At 35.3% G+C, this 19941-nt stretch overlaps 1 protein-coding gene across 8 annotated transcripts in view; it reads left to right on the top strand.

Annotated features, from left to right (window-relative positions):
* Window positions 1-19941, top strand: part of RUFY2 (RUN and FYVE domain containing 2) — a 54688-nt gene that overhangs the window by 14075 nt on the left and 20672 nt on the right. For 4 of the 8 annotated variants that reach the window (XM_032608805.1, XM_032608808.1, XM_032608804.1 and 1 more), the window contains 10 exons: window positions 4845-4946; window positions 6652-6775; window positions 6969-7030; window positions 8095-8160; window positions 11055-11124; window positions 13123-13224; window positions 13362-13478; window positions 14324-14491; window positions 16446-16543; window positions 18975-19094. In XM_032608805.1, the coding sequence (XP_032464696.1) occupies window positions 4845-4946; window positions 6652-6775; window positions 6969-7030; window positions 8095-8160; window positions 11055-11124; window positions 13123-13224; window positions 13362-13478; window positions 14324-14491; window positions 16446-16543; window positions 18975-19094 (1029 nt within the window). Of the gene's footprint in view, window positions 1-4844; window positions 4947-6651; window positions 6776-6968; window positions 7031-8094; window positions 8161-11054; window positions 11125-13122; window positions 13225-13361; window positions 13479-14323; window positions 14492-16445; window positions 16544-17299; window positions 18757-18931; window positions 19095-19941 lie in introns of those variants that run through there. The other 4 variants (XR_004346269.1, XM_032608809.1, XM_032608811.1 and 1 more) reach the window with 4 other exon arrangements.

The following is a 19941-nucleotide window of genomic DNA, read 5'->3' as shown; positions in this document are numbered from 1 at the left end:
TTAGCCCCTTCAATAAGAATTAAGTGCTGTTTCTTTTATACTGCTATCATTATAGTCACTCTTATATCACTTACTTAAATTCTGCATTGTATTGCAGGAAATAGGCAAGTTCTTTTAAGATAGGATGTATCAATTATGCATTTCTGTTTCCTGAGTATTAAGCTGGTTTGCAGTAGTAGGCAGTTGTACTATTTGAAGACTGATTTAAGCTAAATCCAGGGCAAAGGCTCAGGAGATTTGAGTTCTCTGATAAGCCATTTATGTACCATAGGACTTGTGCAAATTACTTTTTTTTATTCTTAAAATTGGGATCTATATTGTCATCTGCCTGTTTGACTAGATGAAGGTGCAGCTGGCCCTCGATATCTGTGGGTTTTGCATCTGCAGATACAACCAACTTTGGATCAAAAATATTCAAAAAAATTTTTTTCAGAAGGTTTCAAAAAGCAAAACTTGAATTTGCCACACCCTGGCAACTATTTACATAGTATTTACTTTATATTAGGTATTATAAGTAATCTAGAGATGATTTAAAGTATATGCGAGGATGCGCATAGGTTATATGCAAAATACTATGCCATTTTATATAAGGGGCTTGAGTATCCATGGATTTTGGTATCTGAGGGGGTCCTGGAACCAATCCCCCACAAATACTGAGGAAAAACTGTATATGAAATGTCCTAAAAGCTGAATGTTCTAGCTAGTGACTCATGCGTGTTGAAAATGTTTTGCAGGTGTTTTGCTGTTAAGGCTAAGGTTTTATGTTCTTCAGGGTGTGATTAAGATAGAAGAGCTTACTTTAGTTTATCTTAATTCTTGTGAATGAGATAACTTTTTTTTTATGCTTACCATTTTTTGTCAGATTATCAGTTTGCTTTCTCTTAGCTTTACAATTTAGGGTTTTGTATGTTATAGGGAATATGGTAGTGTTTTCTGTTATCACAACATCCAAATGTTTGCAAGTTGTACTTAATTGAGTGATAAAAGTAAATAGCTATTCATTGAGTACTGTATCAGGGTAACAGGATAATTGTTTTACATGACTTATCTCATTTAGCGCTTAAATCAACCTTAGGGCAGAGATTATTATCATGATAATTGTATAGATGTGAAAAGTAAAGATCAAAGAAGTTACAGTTAACAAGTGGCAGAGCCAGGATTTAAACCCAGTTTTTAGAATTAAATAGCGAGTGATGTTCACACTTCATATTTCTTACAATGGTATATAAGGTGTAGCAATTTTTAACAAAGAGAGGAAAAGGGGAATTTAACTCTCAAAAAGAGAAATATAAGGTTTGGCTTCATTTTAATATGAAGATACATGTTCATATTGTTTTTAAAAAGCCAAACAATAAATAAAATAAAATAAAATGCTAAGCCATAAGAAAGTTGCTAGCTGTTTGAAGTGAAGATTAAGTTTCCTCCCACATTACCTGCTAAAATGTTCTCTGCATAAGAAAACGTAAAAGTGTGAACGATGTATTTCTCTTTAAAAAAGTCATACATGTTCTGTAAAACTTGGTTTTATTTTTACTAAATGATAAGAATTTGGATAAGACAGATATGAGATTAAATTTTTTTTAGCAAGAGAACAAATCCACACTTTTATTTATTTACTTTTCAATAAGTTTAAATCCTTGAGGGGTATAGCATCACACCGATTCTGTGTCCTATGACCTTAGCAGGAAGGTTGCTTCAGAATTTGGTGCAAACCATGCCACTGTTACCATGAGCACAGGTTACCTTTCCCCAGATGGCTGGTTTAGTTCAGTTTGCCACAAGGAGTTACTGTGTTGTTTTTTGCTTTGTACACATCACATCTCTTGCCTAGATAGAATTAGTTTTCATCTTGAGCACAAACGCCTTCAGTTTTTTTTTTACATCTTTATTAGAGTATAAATGCTTTACAATGTTGTGTTAGTGTCTGCTGTACAATAAAGTGAATCAGCTCTATGTATACATATATCCACATATCCCCTCCCTCTTGAGCTTCCCTCCTACCCTCCTCCCTATCCCACCACTCTTGGTGGTCACAAAGCATCCAGCTGATCTCCCCGTGCTATGCAGCAGCTTCCCATTAGCCATCCATTTTACATTTGGGAGTGTATATATGTCAGTGGTACTCTCTCACTTTGTCCCAGCTTCCCCTTCCCCTCCGTGCCCTCAAGTCTGTTCTCTACATCTGCATCTTTATTCCTGCCCTGCCACTAGGTTCATCCATACTGCTTTTTAAAATTCCATATACATGCATTAGCATTCAGTGTTTGTTTTTCTCTTTCTGACTTACTTCACTCTGTATGACAAATTCTAGGTCCATCCACCTCACTACAAAAACTCAATTTCTTTCCTTTTTATGGCTGAGTAATATTCCATTGTCTATCTGTGCCACATCTTCTTTATCCATTCATCTGTCAGTGGACATTTAGGTTGCTTCCATGTCCTGGCTGTTGTAAATAGTGCTGCAGTGAACATTGTGGTACATGACTCTTTGAATTCTGGTTTTCTCAGGGTATATGCCCAATAGTGGGATTGCTGGGTCGTATGGTAGTTCTATTTTTAGTTTTTTAAGGAACCTTCATACTGTTCTCCATAGTGGCTGTAGCAATTTACATTCCCACCAACAGTGCAAGAGTGTTCCCTTTTCTCCACACCCTCTCCAGCATTTATTGTTTGTAGATTTTTTGATGATGATCATTCTGACCTGTGTGAGGTAATACCTCATTATGGTTTTGATTTGCATTTCTCTCCTAATCAGTGATGTTGAGCATCTTTTCATGTATTTGCTGGCCATCTGTATATCTTCTTTGGAGGAATGTCTAGTTAGGTCTTCTGCCCATTTTTGGATTGGGTTGTTTGTTTTTTGTGATATTGAGCTGCGTGAGCTGCTTGTATATTTTGGAGATTAATCCTTTGTCAGTTACTTTGTTTGCAAATATTTTCTCCCATTCTGAGGGTTGTCTTTTCGTCTTGTTTATGGTTTCCTTTGCTGTCTAAAAGCTTTTAAGTTTCATTAGGTCCCATTTGTTTATTTTTGTTTTTATTTCCCTTACTCTAGGAGGTGGGTCAAAAAGGATCTTGCTGTGATGTATGTCACAGAGTGTTCTGCCTATGTTTTCCTCTAAGAGTTTGATAGTGTCTGGCCTTACATTTAGGTCTTTAATCCATTTTGAGTTTATTTTTGCGTATGGTGTGTTCCAATTTCATTCTTTTACATGTATCTATCCGTTTTTACCAGCACCACTTATTGAAGAGGCTGTCCTTTCTCCATTGTACATTCTTCCCTCCTTTGTCAAAGATAAGGTAACCATATGTGCGTGGGTTTATCTCTTGGCTTTCTATCTTGTTCCCTTGATCTATATTTCTGTTTTTGTGCCAGTACCATACTGTCTTGATTACTGTAGCTTTGTAGTATACTCTGAAGTCAGGGAGCTTGATTCCTCCAGCTCCATTTTTCTTTCTGAAGATTGCTTTGGTTATTCGGGGTCTTTTGTGTTTCCATACAAGTTGTAAAATTTTTTGTTCTAGTTCTGTGAAAAATGCCATTGGTAATTTGATAGGGATTGCATTGAACCTGTAGATTGCTTTGGGTGGTATAGTCATTTTCACAATATTGATTCTTCCAATCTAGCAGAATGGTATATCTCTCCATCTGTTTATGTTATCTTTGTTTTCTTTCATCAGTGTTTTATAGTTTTCTGAGTACAGGTCTTTTGCCTCCTTAGGTAGGTTTATTCCTAGGTATTTTATTCTCTTATTGTTTCCTTAATTTCTCTTTCTGATCTTTCGTTGTTAACCATAAGATCATCTCAATAGATGCAGAAAAAGCTTCTGACAGAATTCAACACCCATTTATGATAAAAACTCTCCAGAAAGTGGGCATAGAGGGAACCTACCTCAACATAATAAAAACCATATACGACAAACCCACAGTAAACATCATTCTCAGTGGTGAAAAGCTGAAAGCATTTCCTCTAAGATCAGTAACCAAGACAAGGATGTCCACTCTCACCACTATTATTCAATGTAGTATTGGAAGTCCTAGCCACAGCAATCAGAGAAGGAAAAGATATAAAAGGAATACAAATGGAAAAGAAGAAGTAAAACTGTCACTGTTTGCTGATGACATGATACTATACATAGAAAATCCTAAAGATGCCACCAGAAAACTACTAAAACTAATCAACGTATTTGGTAAGGTTGCAGGATACCTTCAGTTTTAAGAAGAGCTGTGTGCTCCCTCTGTCCCAGAGACACTGCTTATAGCCAGCAAAAATGGCCTGGTCCACAGCCTTTCAGACAAATTTGTAGTTTTAAAAGTTCTGTTCCCATCAGGCCTCCACGTTAAAGAGGAGATTTAATGTTTTAAACGACAACTGGATAAAAGAAACATTTGAAAAATAGCAAGCAGTGATTCTTTCTAATTAATTAGCATCTAGATACCTTCTTAGCTTTGTCATGATTTTTAAAATTCAGATATAATATCAGTTATTTTTTGAGAGCATTATATTGCCTTTATTGATGCATTTTGCATAATCATATTTAGAGGGGTAAGCCTATTCTGATAAAATATTTCTTGTGGAATTATCCTCACTATTTAGAGAGTCATTTTTTCCAAGACATAAAATGGTACCTAGATGTCCTGTAGATGCAGATTTATCTTAGAGACTTAAAAAGCTCCCAGGGATTGGTTTGCATGCTCAAAGAGCTGACTTGAAGCTCTAGAAACTAAGATAAAACCATGATAAATTGCTTTTTTTTTATTGTGTACTTCAACAAAGATAGAAGATGTAGTCTATAATCTTTGGGCTGGGGCTCTTTTCTGACTGTTGGGTTTTGCTTTTCAGGACCCCCCTGGGTCGTGCAAGAGCGTGGCTTCGATTAGCCCTCATGCAAAAAAAAATGGCTGACTACCTGCGTTGCTTAATTATTCAAAGGGATCTCTTGAGGTACTACCATTAAATCATGTTCATTTTCATTTTTTATTTCATTTATATCCTGTTTCCCAAAAATGATTGAAGATATAGTATGAAAGGATATGTAAAATACATTATGATGGCATAAAATAAAAGGAGGAGCAAAATGAGATAGAGAAGCATAGTGGAGACATAACGTGGATCAAGAACTAGCCTGAAAAATGAATACTGTAAGATTTTTATTGGCTGACAAGGTGGAAATTTATATGTCGTATTTCTAAGTTTTAATTTTTTCCTAAATTAGTTAATTCTATGAATAAAAATTTGTATTGGAATTTGGGGCTTTAATTCAGGAGGTTTCTTTTTAGACCTTGAATGTCCAAATTACTGCTTTCATTGTATTGTGGGCGCTTTTTAAACTGTCAGTTTAAATTGAAGGCCAAAAAAAAAAAAAAAAATTGAAGGCCAAATGTTTAAGACAGACTTTCAAAGCAAGGATATCAGTTCTCAAAGGGAGTGGGCCCATGGCAGCCCCTCTCTTCGCCCTTGTTCTCTTAGAGTGCCTCTGTGATATTTTGGAGAATCTGGTCTTTTTTTTTTTTTAATGTTTTCTTCTTTTAAATTTATTTTTATTTTTGGCTCCATCGGGTCTTCGTTGTGGAATGAAGGATCTTTTTTATTGCGGTGCTAAGGCTATTCGTTGCAGCGTGTGGGCTTCTTTCTAGTTGTGGCGTGTGGGTTTTCTCTCTGTAGTTATGGCACGTGGGCTCTGCAGTTGTGGTGTGCAGGCTCCAGAGCACGTGGGCTCTCTAGTTGAGGCACACAGGCTTAGTAGTTGTGGCTTGTGGGCTTAGTTGCCCCTCGGCATGTGGGATCTTAGTTCTCCAACCAGGGATCAAACCCTCATCCCCTGCACTGGAAGGTGGATTCTTTACCACTGGACCACCAGGGAAGTCCCTGGTCGTTTTTTATTTTACTTGTGACTCCAGTTGTACATCTTGGTTTTCCCATTTGTTAAATGAGAATGACCATGCTTTAAAAACGCCTTCAATTTCTCAGCGATATTCTGAAGGTTAATTAAGGTGATTAAGTAATATACATGGGACTTCTTGATGAAGGCATGAGACAGTGATAAATAGTTTCCTGAGTATTAGTTGTCAGGTCTTAGTTTTTAGGCTGTCCTATTTCTTTCACAAGTCTCTTGTTTGAACATTTTTTGGGATCTAGATATCCATAAATATCTTTAATGCTTATCTATTAAGAGCACTTGCAACAGATATACCAAATGCATTGACTAGAAAATGGACTTGAAATGTTTCTTATGTTCGTTTCCCCACATTAGTCTTTATCCTAAGCGTCTTAATAAATCCTGGGATGAAAATTCAACTGTACTAAAAAGTATCGTAATCAGATCAGCAGCAGTCACTGTATCTTTCGAGAGTCACAAACATTCCAGGCCTCAATGCTGCTCCCTTTTTTTTTTTAAATCTCTGTTTGCTTCTCTTTTCTCTCTCTCAAAATTCCTTTTCCTCTTTTATCTCCTTCAGTCCGTTTCTTTTACGTTTTCTTTATAGACATTTAAATCTCAAAATTTTTAAGTTATTTGCATATAGGAAGGCTAATTGCAAGTTACCTAATTTATATTGGTTCCATTCTTGTAATAAGGTATTAAGATTGTAAAATTTAGTTTTCAAAATAAATTTGTAATGTAAGATTTTTATTATTTTAATTTTCACAGTGAATTCTATGAGTATCATGCACTAATGATGGAAGAAGAAGGAGCAGTAATTGTTGGGCTGCTGGTTGGCCTGAATGTGATAGACGCTAATCTGTGTGTAAAGGGAGAGGATTTAGACTCACAAGTAAGTGAGAATGACTAGTGCCAAATGCAGAGTGTTTTCAGTTTGTACTGTTCCTCTTTGATCCAGGTATTACTCTAAGTTGTAAACAGTGCTGTTAAACACTAGAAAAAAATTAGGGATGAAAGTCAGTTGTGTGTTAAAGGTACTTCTAGAATTTCCACCCTCTAAATAAGAATAACTTTATTTACTTTAGGTTGGAGTGATTGATTTTTCCATGTATTTAAAGAATGAAGAAGATATTGGAAATAAAGAAAGGTATGATTTTCATAAGTTATTTCACATGTTGTATTTTATATGTAGCTCTTTACAAATCAGTATGAGGTCCATCTATTTGCAATGTGGTTTTTATTTCCTTTTTTTCTGTGTAGTTCCTGCTTTGTTTTGTTTTCACTTCCATTTACTAGGTTTACAAAGCAAAAATCACTTAGAAGGAGGTTTTAATCTGAAGTATGACTTTTGGTCATACCAGTAGTTCAGAGACCCATTTTCTTTTTTCTTTCTTTATTTTTTGGTTCTGCTGCATGGCTTATGGGATTTTAGTTCCCCGACCAGGGATCGAACCTGGGCCCTTGTTACTGAGAACATGGAGTCCTAACCACTGGACTGCCAGGGAATTCCCCAGAGACCCATTTTAATAGTCAGCTCTGTTTCTGTGATAAAAAGAAATGAAAGCTTATTATTCATAAGCTTACAAATGCTGGTTTATTTTAAGACATAACGGTAATCATTTCACAATATTAAATGTATCATATTAACATGTTGTACACCTTAAATTTACACAATGTTATATGTCAAATATATTTCTTAAAAAAATAAATGGGGCTTCCCTGGTGGCACAGTGGTTGAGAGTCCGCCTGCCAATAGAGGGGACACGGGTTCGTGCCCTGGTCTGGGAAGATCCCACATGCCGCAGAGCGGCTAGGCCCGTGAGCCATGGCCGCTGAGCCTGCATGTCCGGAGCCTGTGCTCTGCAGCGGGAGAGGCCACAACAGTGAGAGGCCCGCGTACCGCAAAAAAAAAAAAAAAAAAAATTAATTAAATAAATAAATGCAAAAGTATTTAAAAACATACTAATGGTATTGTTTAATATTAGCAGATAATTTATTTAACAAAAGTTATAGTTATTTAGTACACAGCTTGCTGCTATATGGTTATAAAGATTCTTGAATTTTATTTTAAAGGCAAGATAACGTTGTTTTACCATTATGGTTTAACACAATTTTAGATAATTTAGATCTTTTGTGGAGATTTTTTTTTTTTTTGGTCACCCAGTAAATACCTTTCCAGTTAGCACAAAGCTGCTTTTTCGCCTCCTCTAGGAATGTTCAAATTGCTGCCATATTAGACCAGAAGAATTATGTTGAAGAATTAAATAGACAACTGAAGTAAGTATTATGGACACATGGGTACTTAGTACATTTTGGATGTTGTCTTAGGTTTTTTTTTTTTCCCCCCTTCAGGTCATCTTAATCCTATTCCTTTTTTCTAAGCATCTTTGAAAAGGGGTTGAGGGGATAGAGAGTGAATGGAAATTGAGAATACAGAGAATTATTGGAAATAACTGATTTTCAGCAGAAAATGAGAGTCATATTTTTAAATAGAATCTTCAGAGACATTTAAAAATAGAATTTCAGACTTATTCCTCTACCCTTGAGAAAAAAAGGCTAGATAGGGTGAAAGTTTATATCATTTTGGTAGTTCAAAAATTCATTTTTCTGGGCTTCGCTGGTGGTGCAGTGGTTGAGAGTCTGCCTGCCGATGCAGGGGACACGGGTTCGTGCCCCAGTCTGGGAAGATCCCACATGCCGCGGAGCGGCTGGGCCCGTGAGCCATGGCCGCTGAGCCTGTGCGTCCGGAGCCTGTGCTCCGCAATGGGAGAGGCCACAACAGTGAGAGGCCCACACACTGCAAAAAAAAAAAAAAAAAATTCATTTTTCCTACTTCAAAGGACTTCACGTGTCAGTGTGACTGTCATCTTCCATGGTGGAAGTTTTCTCCTTCCAATGTCACCTGGTCATTGAAGCTGTTAGTGAATACTCTATCTGGGAAGAATTTCTGAGATCTTGTGTGTAAAATAGTATAGTATAGTTCTGTCTAGTAGAAATACAACGTGAGTCACAAAGGTAATTTAAAATATCTAGTGACCACATTAAAAAAATAAAAAAGAAACATGAAATATGAGATATTTTATATATTTTGTTGTACTGTTTTCAAAATTCAATGTGCATTTTACACTTACAGCACATTTCAATTCAGAGAAGCCACATGTGGCTTATGGCTGCCATACCAGATAGCACAGGTATAGTGAATAATATTTACTACATTGTTAGAAACAGACTGTTCTCATTAACTAAGATGAATAATTCAAAAATGGCTATCTCTGGGTGATGTTATGAATAATTTTAAAATTTCTTTATACTTTTATGTATTTTCTGAGTTTCACTCAATAAACATGCATTACAATCCGAAAATACAGTTAAACATTTTCCCATTTTAGAAAAAGAAACTAATAAGTTGTAATTCTTGCTTTCTCTCTGAAGTTGGAGAGAGAAGAAAGATCTTATATCAGTGTCTTTTCTTTTTTCATCATGAAGTTTTAATAATTGATATAGGAAATATATGCATATATATATGTATTTTGTATTTCTGAGATTGTATATCTGAATGCAACCTTGTGCTGCTTATTTATTTACTTTAAATTTTTACTCACTATTTGGGAATAGATAATATATTCACATGGTTCGAACCTCAAAAGGAACATAAAATGAAAAATTTCCCTCTTCCCTGATCTCCAACCATCTGGTTTCCTTCTTTGGGAGTAATTAATACACTAGGTTCTTGTGTATGCCTCCAGAGATACATAGGGTAGCATACTTTTTACACTAGTCTGTACTTTACTATTCTTACTCAACTGTTTATCTTTAGAGTTTATTTCATTCAGTTCAGAAGAGCTTTCTCATTCCCTTTTCAATTATGTGTATTATTCAATTACAGCAATATTGGTACCTTACTTTTGTATATTTTATGTATTAATTTTTTTATTGTTTGTCTCTTTAGAAAGTAGTTCTTGTACATTTAGAATATTTCAAAAGTATAGAAAATAGAAAAAATAGAACTCACGTATTATCCTTCACTTAAAGAAAAAAACTGTTGAGGGTTTATTGTTTTTAAAAGTGCTTTTTGATTATTTTATTGATTCTCACATAAAAGTAGGGCACATATCATTGTCTGATTTTGTAGATAAGGAAACTGAAGCTCAGAAAGGTTTTACAACTTTGAAGGTGACACAATTACAAAGTAGAAAAGCAGGGACTATAAACCTGGTCTTCCATCTCCTAGTCCTGTACTTATTACATATCACCATCAGGATACCCTTGTGCTGTTTGTGAAAAATTCAAGTTGTTTACCTAAGAATGATTGTATTTTAAAAATGATTTAATATGAGTAGAAAAACATTTTTCTTGTTTCATCAGTTAAACTAATATGCCATTACTTATTTCTGAGGCTAGTGTAAAATTTGTTGAATCTATTATAGATTTTACTGCAACGTATACAGCATATTTCATTTTATTAGAGAAAGTTTGAGATGGTAGAATCAAGCAGGCCTTGAAAAATGACTCAGTAAAATGTACAATAATGTCCAATCTTGATCGATTTAAGTAAAAATGCACAGAACAAATTTGTTCATATACTGTAACCTGACTTTTGACTCTATCCTTGAAAGACGGGTGATTGCTTAGCTGCAGGCTGATTGGATACCTGATGCTGGGTGTCTCATATTCACATTTCCCAAACCATGGGTGAGTTTGGAGGTCTTTAAGTTATTATGAAAGTGGAGAGGGCGAACAGATGGAGCTTGTGTTGAAGACCACTATTTACAAGCTTCATTAAGCCACTTAATTATAAAGTAGACATTTAAAATTCATCCTAAATTTAAAATAATTTTGAATTTAGTTTTAACAATATTTAGTAATCTTTGTGTGGAATTTTAATTCCTAAATGTTATAAGTTAAATGTAAGAAGGACCCTAAGAAGACAGCAAAATATAATGAGCAGCACCAAATGGAATTTTAATGGAAAATTTTATTCTTTTGCTACAGATTTTATTGCTCTGTTAGTCAGATCAAGTTCTCCAACTTAATGAAATTTCCCAAAATCAAAAATTCAGACAGGGCAGTTGGTGCATGTCAGTCAACATGATGAGTCCAGGATAACATACTTTTTCTTGCCTTTATGAGTTTGTGTGATTCTGAATGAGTTTTTTCTTTATTAATTTCAGCAGCACAGTCAGCAGTCTCCATTCAAGAGTTGACTCTTTAGAAAAGTCAAATACTAAGCTGATTGAAGAGGTATTGTCACCTAGCCATGGATAATTGCCTTTCATGGACCTAATATTGGTGATCCTTTTCCATTTTAAGTATAAATGCATTAAGCGTGCACACACACACAAACACATTTTCATCATTATGATGGAATACTTATAGTGTAGTTGTAATTGATGATCATAAGTTCTAAAGAAACCATGTATTCTCCGGCAAATTCTTAGGTGAATCTGTGAATTGTTTGAGATACTCAGCTTCTAGAAATGAGCCCCAAAGATGAAATGCATACAACTCTTCTATAAATAAGCCATGAGTCTCATTTTTTAACCTGGATGACCTGTACCACCTATAGTTAGGAATTACCATTAAAATGATCCTGTCTCTTGTGTTCTCCTATTCAGATTACTTTTCCTTACAAGCATCAGTCCATGATCGTGTACGCCCTTTCTCCACACTCCCATGTGTAAAACTCATCCCATGTGCTCTGGTTTCCTGCATTGTCGAAGTAGTTGTCTGGTGGTTGCAGAACCAGAAATTTACCCCAGCTCTCTTTTTTTTTTAAATTTTTTTTAAAACTTCAAAAAAAATATTTTGGCCATGCCGCACAGCTTGTAGGATCTCAGTTCCCGAGCCAGGGATCGAACCCGGGCCACAGCTGTGACAGTGCCAAATCCTAACCTCTAGGCCACCAGGGAACTCCCTCAGATCTCTTTTTAATACTATTTATAAAGTTGCTTTTGAGATAAGTTGTGGTTTTTTTGTTTGTTTTTTTTTGTTTTTTTTAAATCTATCTAACCATAGAATTATTGCTTTCCGGACTTCCTTGGTGGCTCATTGGTTAAGAATCTGCCTGCTATGCAGGGGACACGGGGTCAAGCCCTGGTCTGGGAAAATCCCACATGCCGCGGAGCAACTAAGCCCGTGCGCCACAACTACTGAGCCTGTGCTCTAGAGCCCACGAGCCTAGAGCCCGTCCTCTGCATCAAGAGAAGCCGCTGCAGTGAGAAGCCCGCGCACCGCAACAAAGAGTAGCTCCCACTCGCTGCAACTAGAGAAAGCCCGCGCAGCAATGAAGACCCAATGCAGCCAAAAATAAATAATAAAAATAAAATAAATAAATAAATAAAAAAGAATTATTGCTTTCCATTTTCAGAATTATTTAGACTAGAGGAAGAAATCTGTTATTAGTGCTATGAACCCTACTTTACATGTTAATTAAAATTCATGTTTCTTTTAGAATTGGCCTAATTTTCCCAAACCAGGAAGCACATGACTGTTTGCATGACTGCATTTTCATTTTGATAGTTTAGGACCATTTGATAGTTTGATAGATTGGGACCATTAGAGAGAGCTCCTCACTAGTTTGTGCCTCTTGACCATAATAGGCGCACTGTGAAGTTCGAGTTGCCTTTCTGACCAAGTGTTCAGAAATTTATTTGCAAGCCAACATTGGGGAGTAGTTCCTGCTTTCCTTTCCTAGGATCCCTCTTTTCATTCTAGGCTTCAGAGCCAAGTCACTTAGTCATTCATATTTAACTCTGAGGGTGAGAGCTGTCTCATATTTGTGATCGTCAGTCACTCAGCATGCCCAGATTTCACAAGGGTGTCCTATTTGATTATCATGAATTTCTGTGTTACATTTTCAATAATAGCAGAACTTCCCTTATAGATGTTTTTGCCTTTACACAAGTCTTTACAGTCTTACTGTTTACCATATAATTCTTCATATGCTTACTCATGCACTTTGTATTCAGGGCATATTATAAATCAGATAAGCAATATGTTTCTACTAACATACGATTTGACTGGTTAACAAAAGGAAATAGAAATAAGAGTATAATTCCTTTAATTGGTGTCTTGGGATAATAGGAGCACATTTTTCTTATGAAAATTTCTGTAGATGTGAGATATTTTACAAGTTTTCGAATTTTATTTTCTATTGTTATAGTCATGAACATAACCTGTAAAGCAAGTATAAATACAGATGTTTAAAATCTTTTTTTCTTGCCCCTCTTTTATTTTTAGTTAGCAATAGCAAAGAATAATATCATTAAACTCCAAGAAGAAAATCATCAATTACGAAGTGAAAATAAATTGATTTTAATGAAAACACAGCAGCACCTAGAAGTAAGTATAGATTGATTGCAGACAGATTGTCTTGCATCAGAAATAGCCCTTTTGGGGACTTTTGCATAGACTGGATATATCTGTGCTGTATGAATAGTAGTGATTATAGAATTAAAAGTTTTATGTTTTCTTCCTAGGTTACCAAAGTAGATGTGGAAACTGAGCTTCAAACATATAAGCATTCTAGGCAGGGGCTAGATGAAATGTACAATGAAGCCAGAAGGCAGCTTCGAGATGAATCTCAGTTAAGACAAGTAGGTTACATTACAGTTACATTAGAAAAAATGATAGTTTACCCTTAAGCACCACCTAAAATCTCTATCAGCCTTATCTTCCTTGGTGTAGGATAGCAATCTGATCCCCTTAGTCCCTTCAGATTCTTTAAAATCCCATTGTGTCAGTGTTTTTTAAACAGTGTTTTTAAACTGTGTTACAGTCTGTGTTTGTGAAATGAGTATATTGTGACCAGCATTACAAAAAATAGAATAGAATGATGTATTCAGATATCAATATTCAAGTAGTAAAGTCATATTTAAAATTAACTTATTTTTTAACCTTTCTAAATTATGAAATACTGACAGAAAAATACAAATATGTAGCTTGATGGATTATAACATAAATACCTGTGTAACCAACCCAGGTCAAGAAGAGAGTATTGCCAGCCTTTCCATCCCTTTTGCTCTTTGTCTTTAATGTTAGGATCCTTCTGATGTAAAATTCTTGAAGAGAAGAAATTAAAACTGTTTGTGAAATGGGGTTTTTGATTTATCTTTGGCCTTTACTGATATGGACTACTTCATTTCTTTGTTTAAGGAAAATTAATACTGAGTTTATGAGGCATAAGAATACATAATTCTCTAGCCATTAAAATAGTGATAATTAATACAATGTGGAAAATGCTTTCATTTAACAAAACATGCATTTGAAAATATTTAGAATGTTCTTATAGGGCCTAGTTGATTCCCTGTAGTGGGGCTTATAACTCAAAAGGAGTAGTCTGCATAATAAATAGTAACTGTTTTTTGTTGTCATTAATTGTTGTGTATCTGACTTTGACATCCTGAAGCAGTGTGTGAATTGAGGCTGTATTGAATTGCAGGATGTGGAGAATGAGCTCGCGGTACAAGTTAGTATGAAACATGAGATTGAACTTGCCATGAAGTTGTTGGAGAAAGATATCCATGAGAAACAAGATACTCTGATAGGCCTTCGACAACAACTAGAGGAAGTTAAAGCAATTAACATAGAGATGTATCAAAAGTTGCAGGTAAGGAATGTTCTTAAATTCTTGGAACTTCTTGTTATATAAATTGAAAATGAGGGACTTCCCTGGTGGTCTAGTGGTAAACAATCCACATTCCAATGCAGGGAATGCAGTTACGTCCCTGGTCGGGGACTAGGTTCCCATATGCAGTGGGGCAGCTAAGCCCTCGCGCCACAAATACTGGACTTAACGCGCCTCAACTAGAGAGCCTGCGTGCCGCAAACTACAGAGCCCATGTGCCCTGGAGCCTGCGCATCACAGCTGGAGAAAAGAAAACCTGTACCCCACAACTAGAGAGAAGCCCATGCACTGCAATGAAAGATCCTGTGTGCTGCAACAAAAGATCCCGTGTGCCACAACTAAGACCTGATGCAGCCAAAAAAAAAAAAAAATTGAAAATGAATGTTTGTATGAAAGATTCGGTTTTTAGGAGATGAGCCTTTTTTTTTTTTTTTTTTTTTTTTTTGCGGTACGCGGGCCTCCCACTGCTGTGGCCTCTTCCGTTGTGGAGCACAGGCTCTGGACGCGCAGGCTCAGCGGCCATGACTCACGGGCCCAGCCGCTCTGTGGTATGTGGGATCCTCCCGGACCGGGGCACAAACCCGCGTACCCCGCACCGGCAGGCGGACCCCCAACCACTGCGCCACCAGGGAAGCCCTATGAGCCCATTTTAATTGTGTCATGTCTGTAGTAAAAACCAGTGACTTCCTAAATGGAAGCTGAAGAAATGTAGCAATGTCAAAGAACAAACAAAAAAATTACCTGAGTTTGTTTCTTAATGCTGACAGATTAACAGATGAAGCTTAAATCTTTTGGGAAAATTCAGTCAAAATGTGCAAGACATTTTTGTAAACTTCTTTACACAGTGTAGTCCTAAGAGATTTAATTTTGATTGAAATGCTTTACTATAATTGTTACAAATTTTCTAATAAAGTGACATTGCTGTTAAGTAGACTTGTTGCCAAAAGCCCTTTACAATTTAATTTGAAAAAATAGCATATTTTACACGAGTTTATTCTGTCATCTTCTGAAAATATTGAAGGTTGAGGTTTTTTTTCCTTTATTACTTTTTTTGACCTTGCTGCACAGCTTGTGGGAGCTTAGTTTCCTGACCAGGACTGAACCAGCACCCTCGGCAGTGAAAGCTCAGAGTCTTAACTACTGGACCACCAGGGAATTCTCCCTTTATTACATTTTAAATGAAGACTAGTTGTAGTAGTACTGTTTTATATCTAGGAGTATTTTATTTTATTTTTAATTTATTTTTTATTGAAGTATAGTTGATTTACAATGTTGTGTTAATTTCTGCTGTATAGCAAAGTGACTCAGTTATATATACATTCTTTTTTATATTTTTTTCATTATGGTTTATCCCAGGATATTGAACATAGTTCCCTGTGCTATACAGTAGGACCTTGTTGTTTATCCATTCTATATGTTATATGTTACATCTACTAACCCCAAACTCCCAGTCTATCCCTCCCCCACTCCCCCTCCCCCTCAGCAGCAACAGGTCTGTTCTCTGTATGTGAGTCTGTTTTTGTCTCGTAGATAGTTTCATTTGTGTCATATTTTATATGCCACATATAAGCGATATAATATGGTATTTGTCTTTCTCTTTCTGACTTACTTCACTTAGTATGATAATCTCTGGTTGCATCCATGTTGCTGCAAATGGCATTCTTTCTTTTTTATGGCTGAGTAGTATTCCATTGTATATATGTACCACGTATTCCTTATCCATTCATCTGTTGATGGACATTTAGGTTGTTTCCATGTCTTGGCTATTGTGAATAGTGCTGCTATGAACATAGGGGTGCATCTAGGAGTATTTTAATCAACAAATAAACTCTGCTCATTTCAAAGTAACAGTCCCATAGCAAAATGATATACAAAGCTTATAGATATTCAGGTTTAAAAATCAAAACCACTGTAGCTTTTATGTTTTTCTAAATAGGGTTCTGAAGCTGATTTGAAAGAAAAAAATGAAATAATTGCCCGACTAGAAGAAAAAACCAATAAAATTACTGCAGCCATGAGGCAGCTGGAACAAAGGTACAGCATTTCCAGTCTTAGTTTCTTTTTTCCTTTCTTTACCCCCCTTTTCTTTATTCAACTCTGACACCTGCCACAAAGACCATTAGGAAAATTTAGATTAGGAATTTTTTTTAAAGCCCAGCAGAATTTTGCCTTTTTTGTTTTGGTTGTTGCATGGAATCAAGTTGCTTTATATTAGCCTGATTCATTTGAACTTGCCATTTTGTAGATTTTTTTAGAAAGGCCTAATATTGGCAGTTTCATTTGGTTCAATGTATTACATAAAACAAATACACAAACAAAAACCTCGAAAAAGTGAAAAACGAACAAAATCCATGGTGGAATTATCCCTGATTGATTTCCATGCATATTGATTGTCATATCCCTTGTCATTCACCATCCCTTTATGTGAAATCAAGCTTTCTGAGTTGGCAGTTTAGTTGTGTTTCTTTGAGCTAGGACCCTCAACCTAACCCAGGAAATAATTTTGTTTAAATTGAATTGTTTTATATTGGCATTTTTCACTTTTATTGTTGGAAAGTGTAATGTATTTCCATTGACCTGTCATGTTGGTGTCAACATATGTCTTATCATTGCTTTCTTTGAATCTACTTATGAAAAACATAACTATTAATGCTTTATTGACATGAATATTCTTTTATTGACATCCTCTTTCTTCTTTTTTCTTTTTTGTTTTCTTTATCCCCATTTTTACATTTTGGACATCTTTATTACCTTTTTCTGTTTTTGATTTCTGTCCATTCCATTATGAAGTGACAATGATTTGTTAACTCAAACTAGAACAATTGCAATGTCATTGGTGAAATGTGCCAGCAGTGACACTCAGGACCAGTACAAGCTGGTCAAAGATATATCTTTCTGAAAACCACTTGTATTCAAACAGACTAAAAGAGAACCAACAATTTTATAATATATTAAATTGAAAAAGAATTTATGCTATTATGTATTGTGAAAGGGTATTAGGAACCCTGTAGACTTATTGATCAGCTGCTGTGGTAATACACTGCCATAAAGCAGAGTGGGTGCACTTGGATTTCCAAAAATTCCTCATACCTTGTGCACAAGGGCTTATTTGAGTATTGACCCTTTGAAGGTCAGAATTTTCGAATGCAGTTTTATCTTTTTAGCTACTTTTTGATGGAAAATGTAAAAATTGTTTAATAATAAGTTAATCTTTGGTTTCACAATGTGTTGGCACAGACTTTTTTCCCCATTGGCCCACTCTTTGCCTACTAGCTTCTTTACTGATTTTTTACTATGTTTTAAAATAGTTTATAACCCAGATTGGCCATCATCTTATGCTTTAGCTCCTTGATTTTCCAGCTCCCGTTAGCCCTCTTCTGTGATAGCACAACTTCAAGGCCTACCTCACTCTGACTTTTATTTTCATTTCTGTACCCTTAGAGAAAAGCTTGGATCTCCCATCTCTCCATCTTAATATTTTAAATTTAAATTTAGATTTAGAAATAACTTGAATGTTACACTTAACTCTCTTTTTTTGGAAGTGGCCTTTATACTTTTGAAATGTGTGAGGGTTGCACCATTGGCATGGTTTTAAGGCAGAAAAGAAGAGGTAATTTTTTTGGTTAGTTGAATAGAAATTTCTCTTTTGATCCCCTATGAGGACTTAATGTCCCTTGAATACTTGGGAGATGTTTTCTTATAAAAGTAGTGACGTTAAATCTAAGAAATCCTAGATGGCCATAGGAGGCAGGGAGTGGAGCTAAGCACAGGGAGAAGCAATGACTTACAAATAAAAGCAGAAAAAAAGAAATACACATTTTAAGCTAATTTTAAAAATTCAGTGATGAGGAACAAAAATGATCTCTAGAGAATGTTGCCAACTAGTAATAAATTCTTTTGAATCTTAAAACACATATACACACACACAAAACATTGGCATAATTTAGTAAATGTATAAAGATTCTATAGGGAGGACTTGGCTGTTATTTGAAGTAATTGCAGGTCTTTGCTCTTGGCCTTGTAGCACACTTGATTCCTAGCATACACATCCTAGCATAATATATAACAATGTGGCTTCTTCACCTAGTGTAGACATAAGTACTATACTTTCATGGTTTTGTAAAAAGGCAGTAACACACGTATTATACTTTGAAAGTTAACTCATTATGCTTTACATAAGTGGTAAAGGCTATATTGCTTTGCATTGTTAATTATGAAAAAGAAATAAAGCACATTTGAAGATAGTATTCTGGGTATATTATGTGTTATATTGAAAAAAAAATCACAAAACAATTTCTAGACATTGTGTGGCTCTTTCACGTTTGAGTTTGTGAGTTTTCCCCCAAACTTTGTTTTCATTTAGAAATGTTTCTATTTCCCCATTTTTCTTTTATTTGTCTTCTTCACCCTTTTACACCCTAGTTCTAGCCTCAGTTTTACCCAAAGTTGATTTGAATTACACCAGATTGCAGCAAGCAGAGAAGGCGCAAATGGACACTGAAGATGAGGACAAGAAATATCTACAAGAATGCCAGAGTAAATTCGACAGTCTGCAGAAACAAATCTCCCAAAAGGAGAAACAGCTGTGAGTATATTTGGAAATAAATACTTGTATTAACATAATTTCCCCCTCTTCCCCCCCCCATTTTTTTGCACATAATGGTAGACAACCTATATTTTTATTTATTTAATGATGCTGGCTAGGTTGTGGAGTTCTCCTTCCAAAAAAAGAAAAAAGAAAAAAAAACTAGAAAGCATAATTGTGATAAAACTTATGTTTTTGCTCCCTTTATTGTTTATAGAGTACTTTCAACTGTCTTGCTGTCTTCTTGCTCAAGGAGACTTTTATTCTTTTTGCTGTTGTTCAGCATTAATCTGACGGCCATTATGTTTCTAGATACTGAGTATAATAGGCCTTTGTAACTCAAAGGAGCTTACATTATGAAAGAAAGTGATATTTTCTGAAAACATTTTTATTAGTACTTCATATGATAGATCTATATATTACCAGCTAGGAAAGATGTCAGTATATGTCACTGAGTTGAAAAAAGTAAGTTGCAGACAGTATGCTAAGTATTATCCCATTTTTTATAAAATTAAAACTGTGTATGTGTGTATTTACATATACATAGAAAAGAGTTTAAAGAATACAGATTCTGGAAAATGGTTATCTCAAGGGAGTGATGGTAAATTGACAGGGGTATTTTACTTTTTACTTTATAAACATCAGTATTTTTTTCCCCAATAGATATGTACCACTTTGTTATTAAAGAAAACAGCAAAACGACAATAGAAAATAAAGAGTTGACCAAAAAATCCAAAAATTTTGGTCAAAGGTTGACCAAAAAATTCATTTGTGTTTTTCCATAAGATGTTCCAGAAAACCCCGAACGAACTTTTTGGCCAACCCAATATTATGTTTAACAGATCAT

The sequence above is a fragment of the Phocoena sinus genome, chromosome 16 (assembly GCF_008692025.1).
Source record: "Phocoena sinus isolate mPhoSin1 chromosome 16, mPhoSin1.pri, whole genome shotgun sequence".
Lineage (NCBI taxonomy): Eukaryota > Metazoa > Chordata > Mammalia > Artiodactyla > Phocoenidae > Phocoena > Phocoena sinus.
This window is presented reverse-complemented; position numbering and strand designations above follow the sequence as displayed.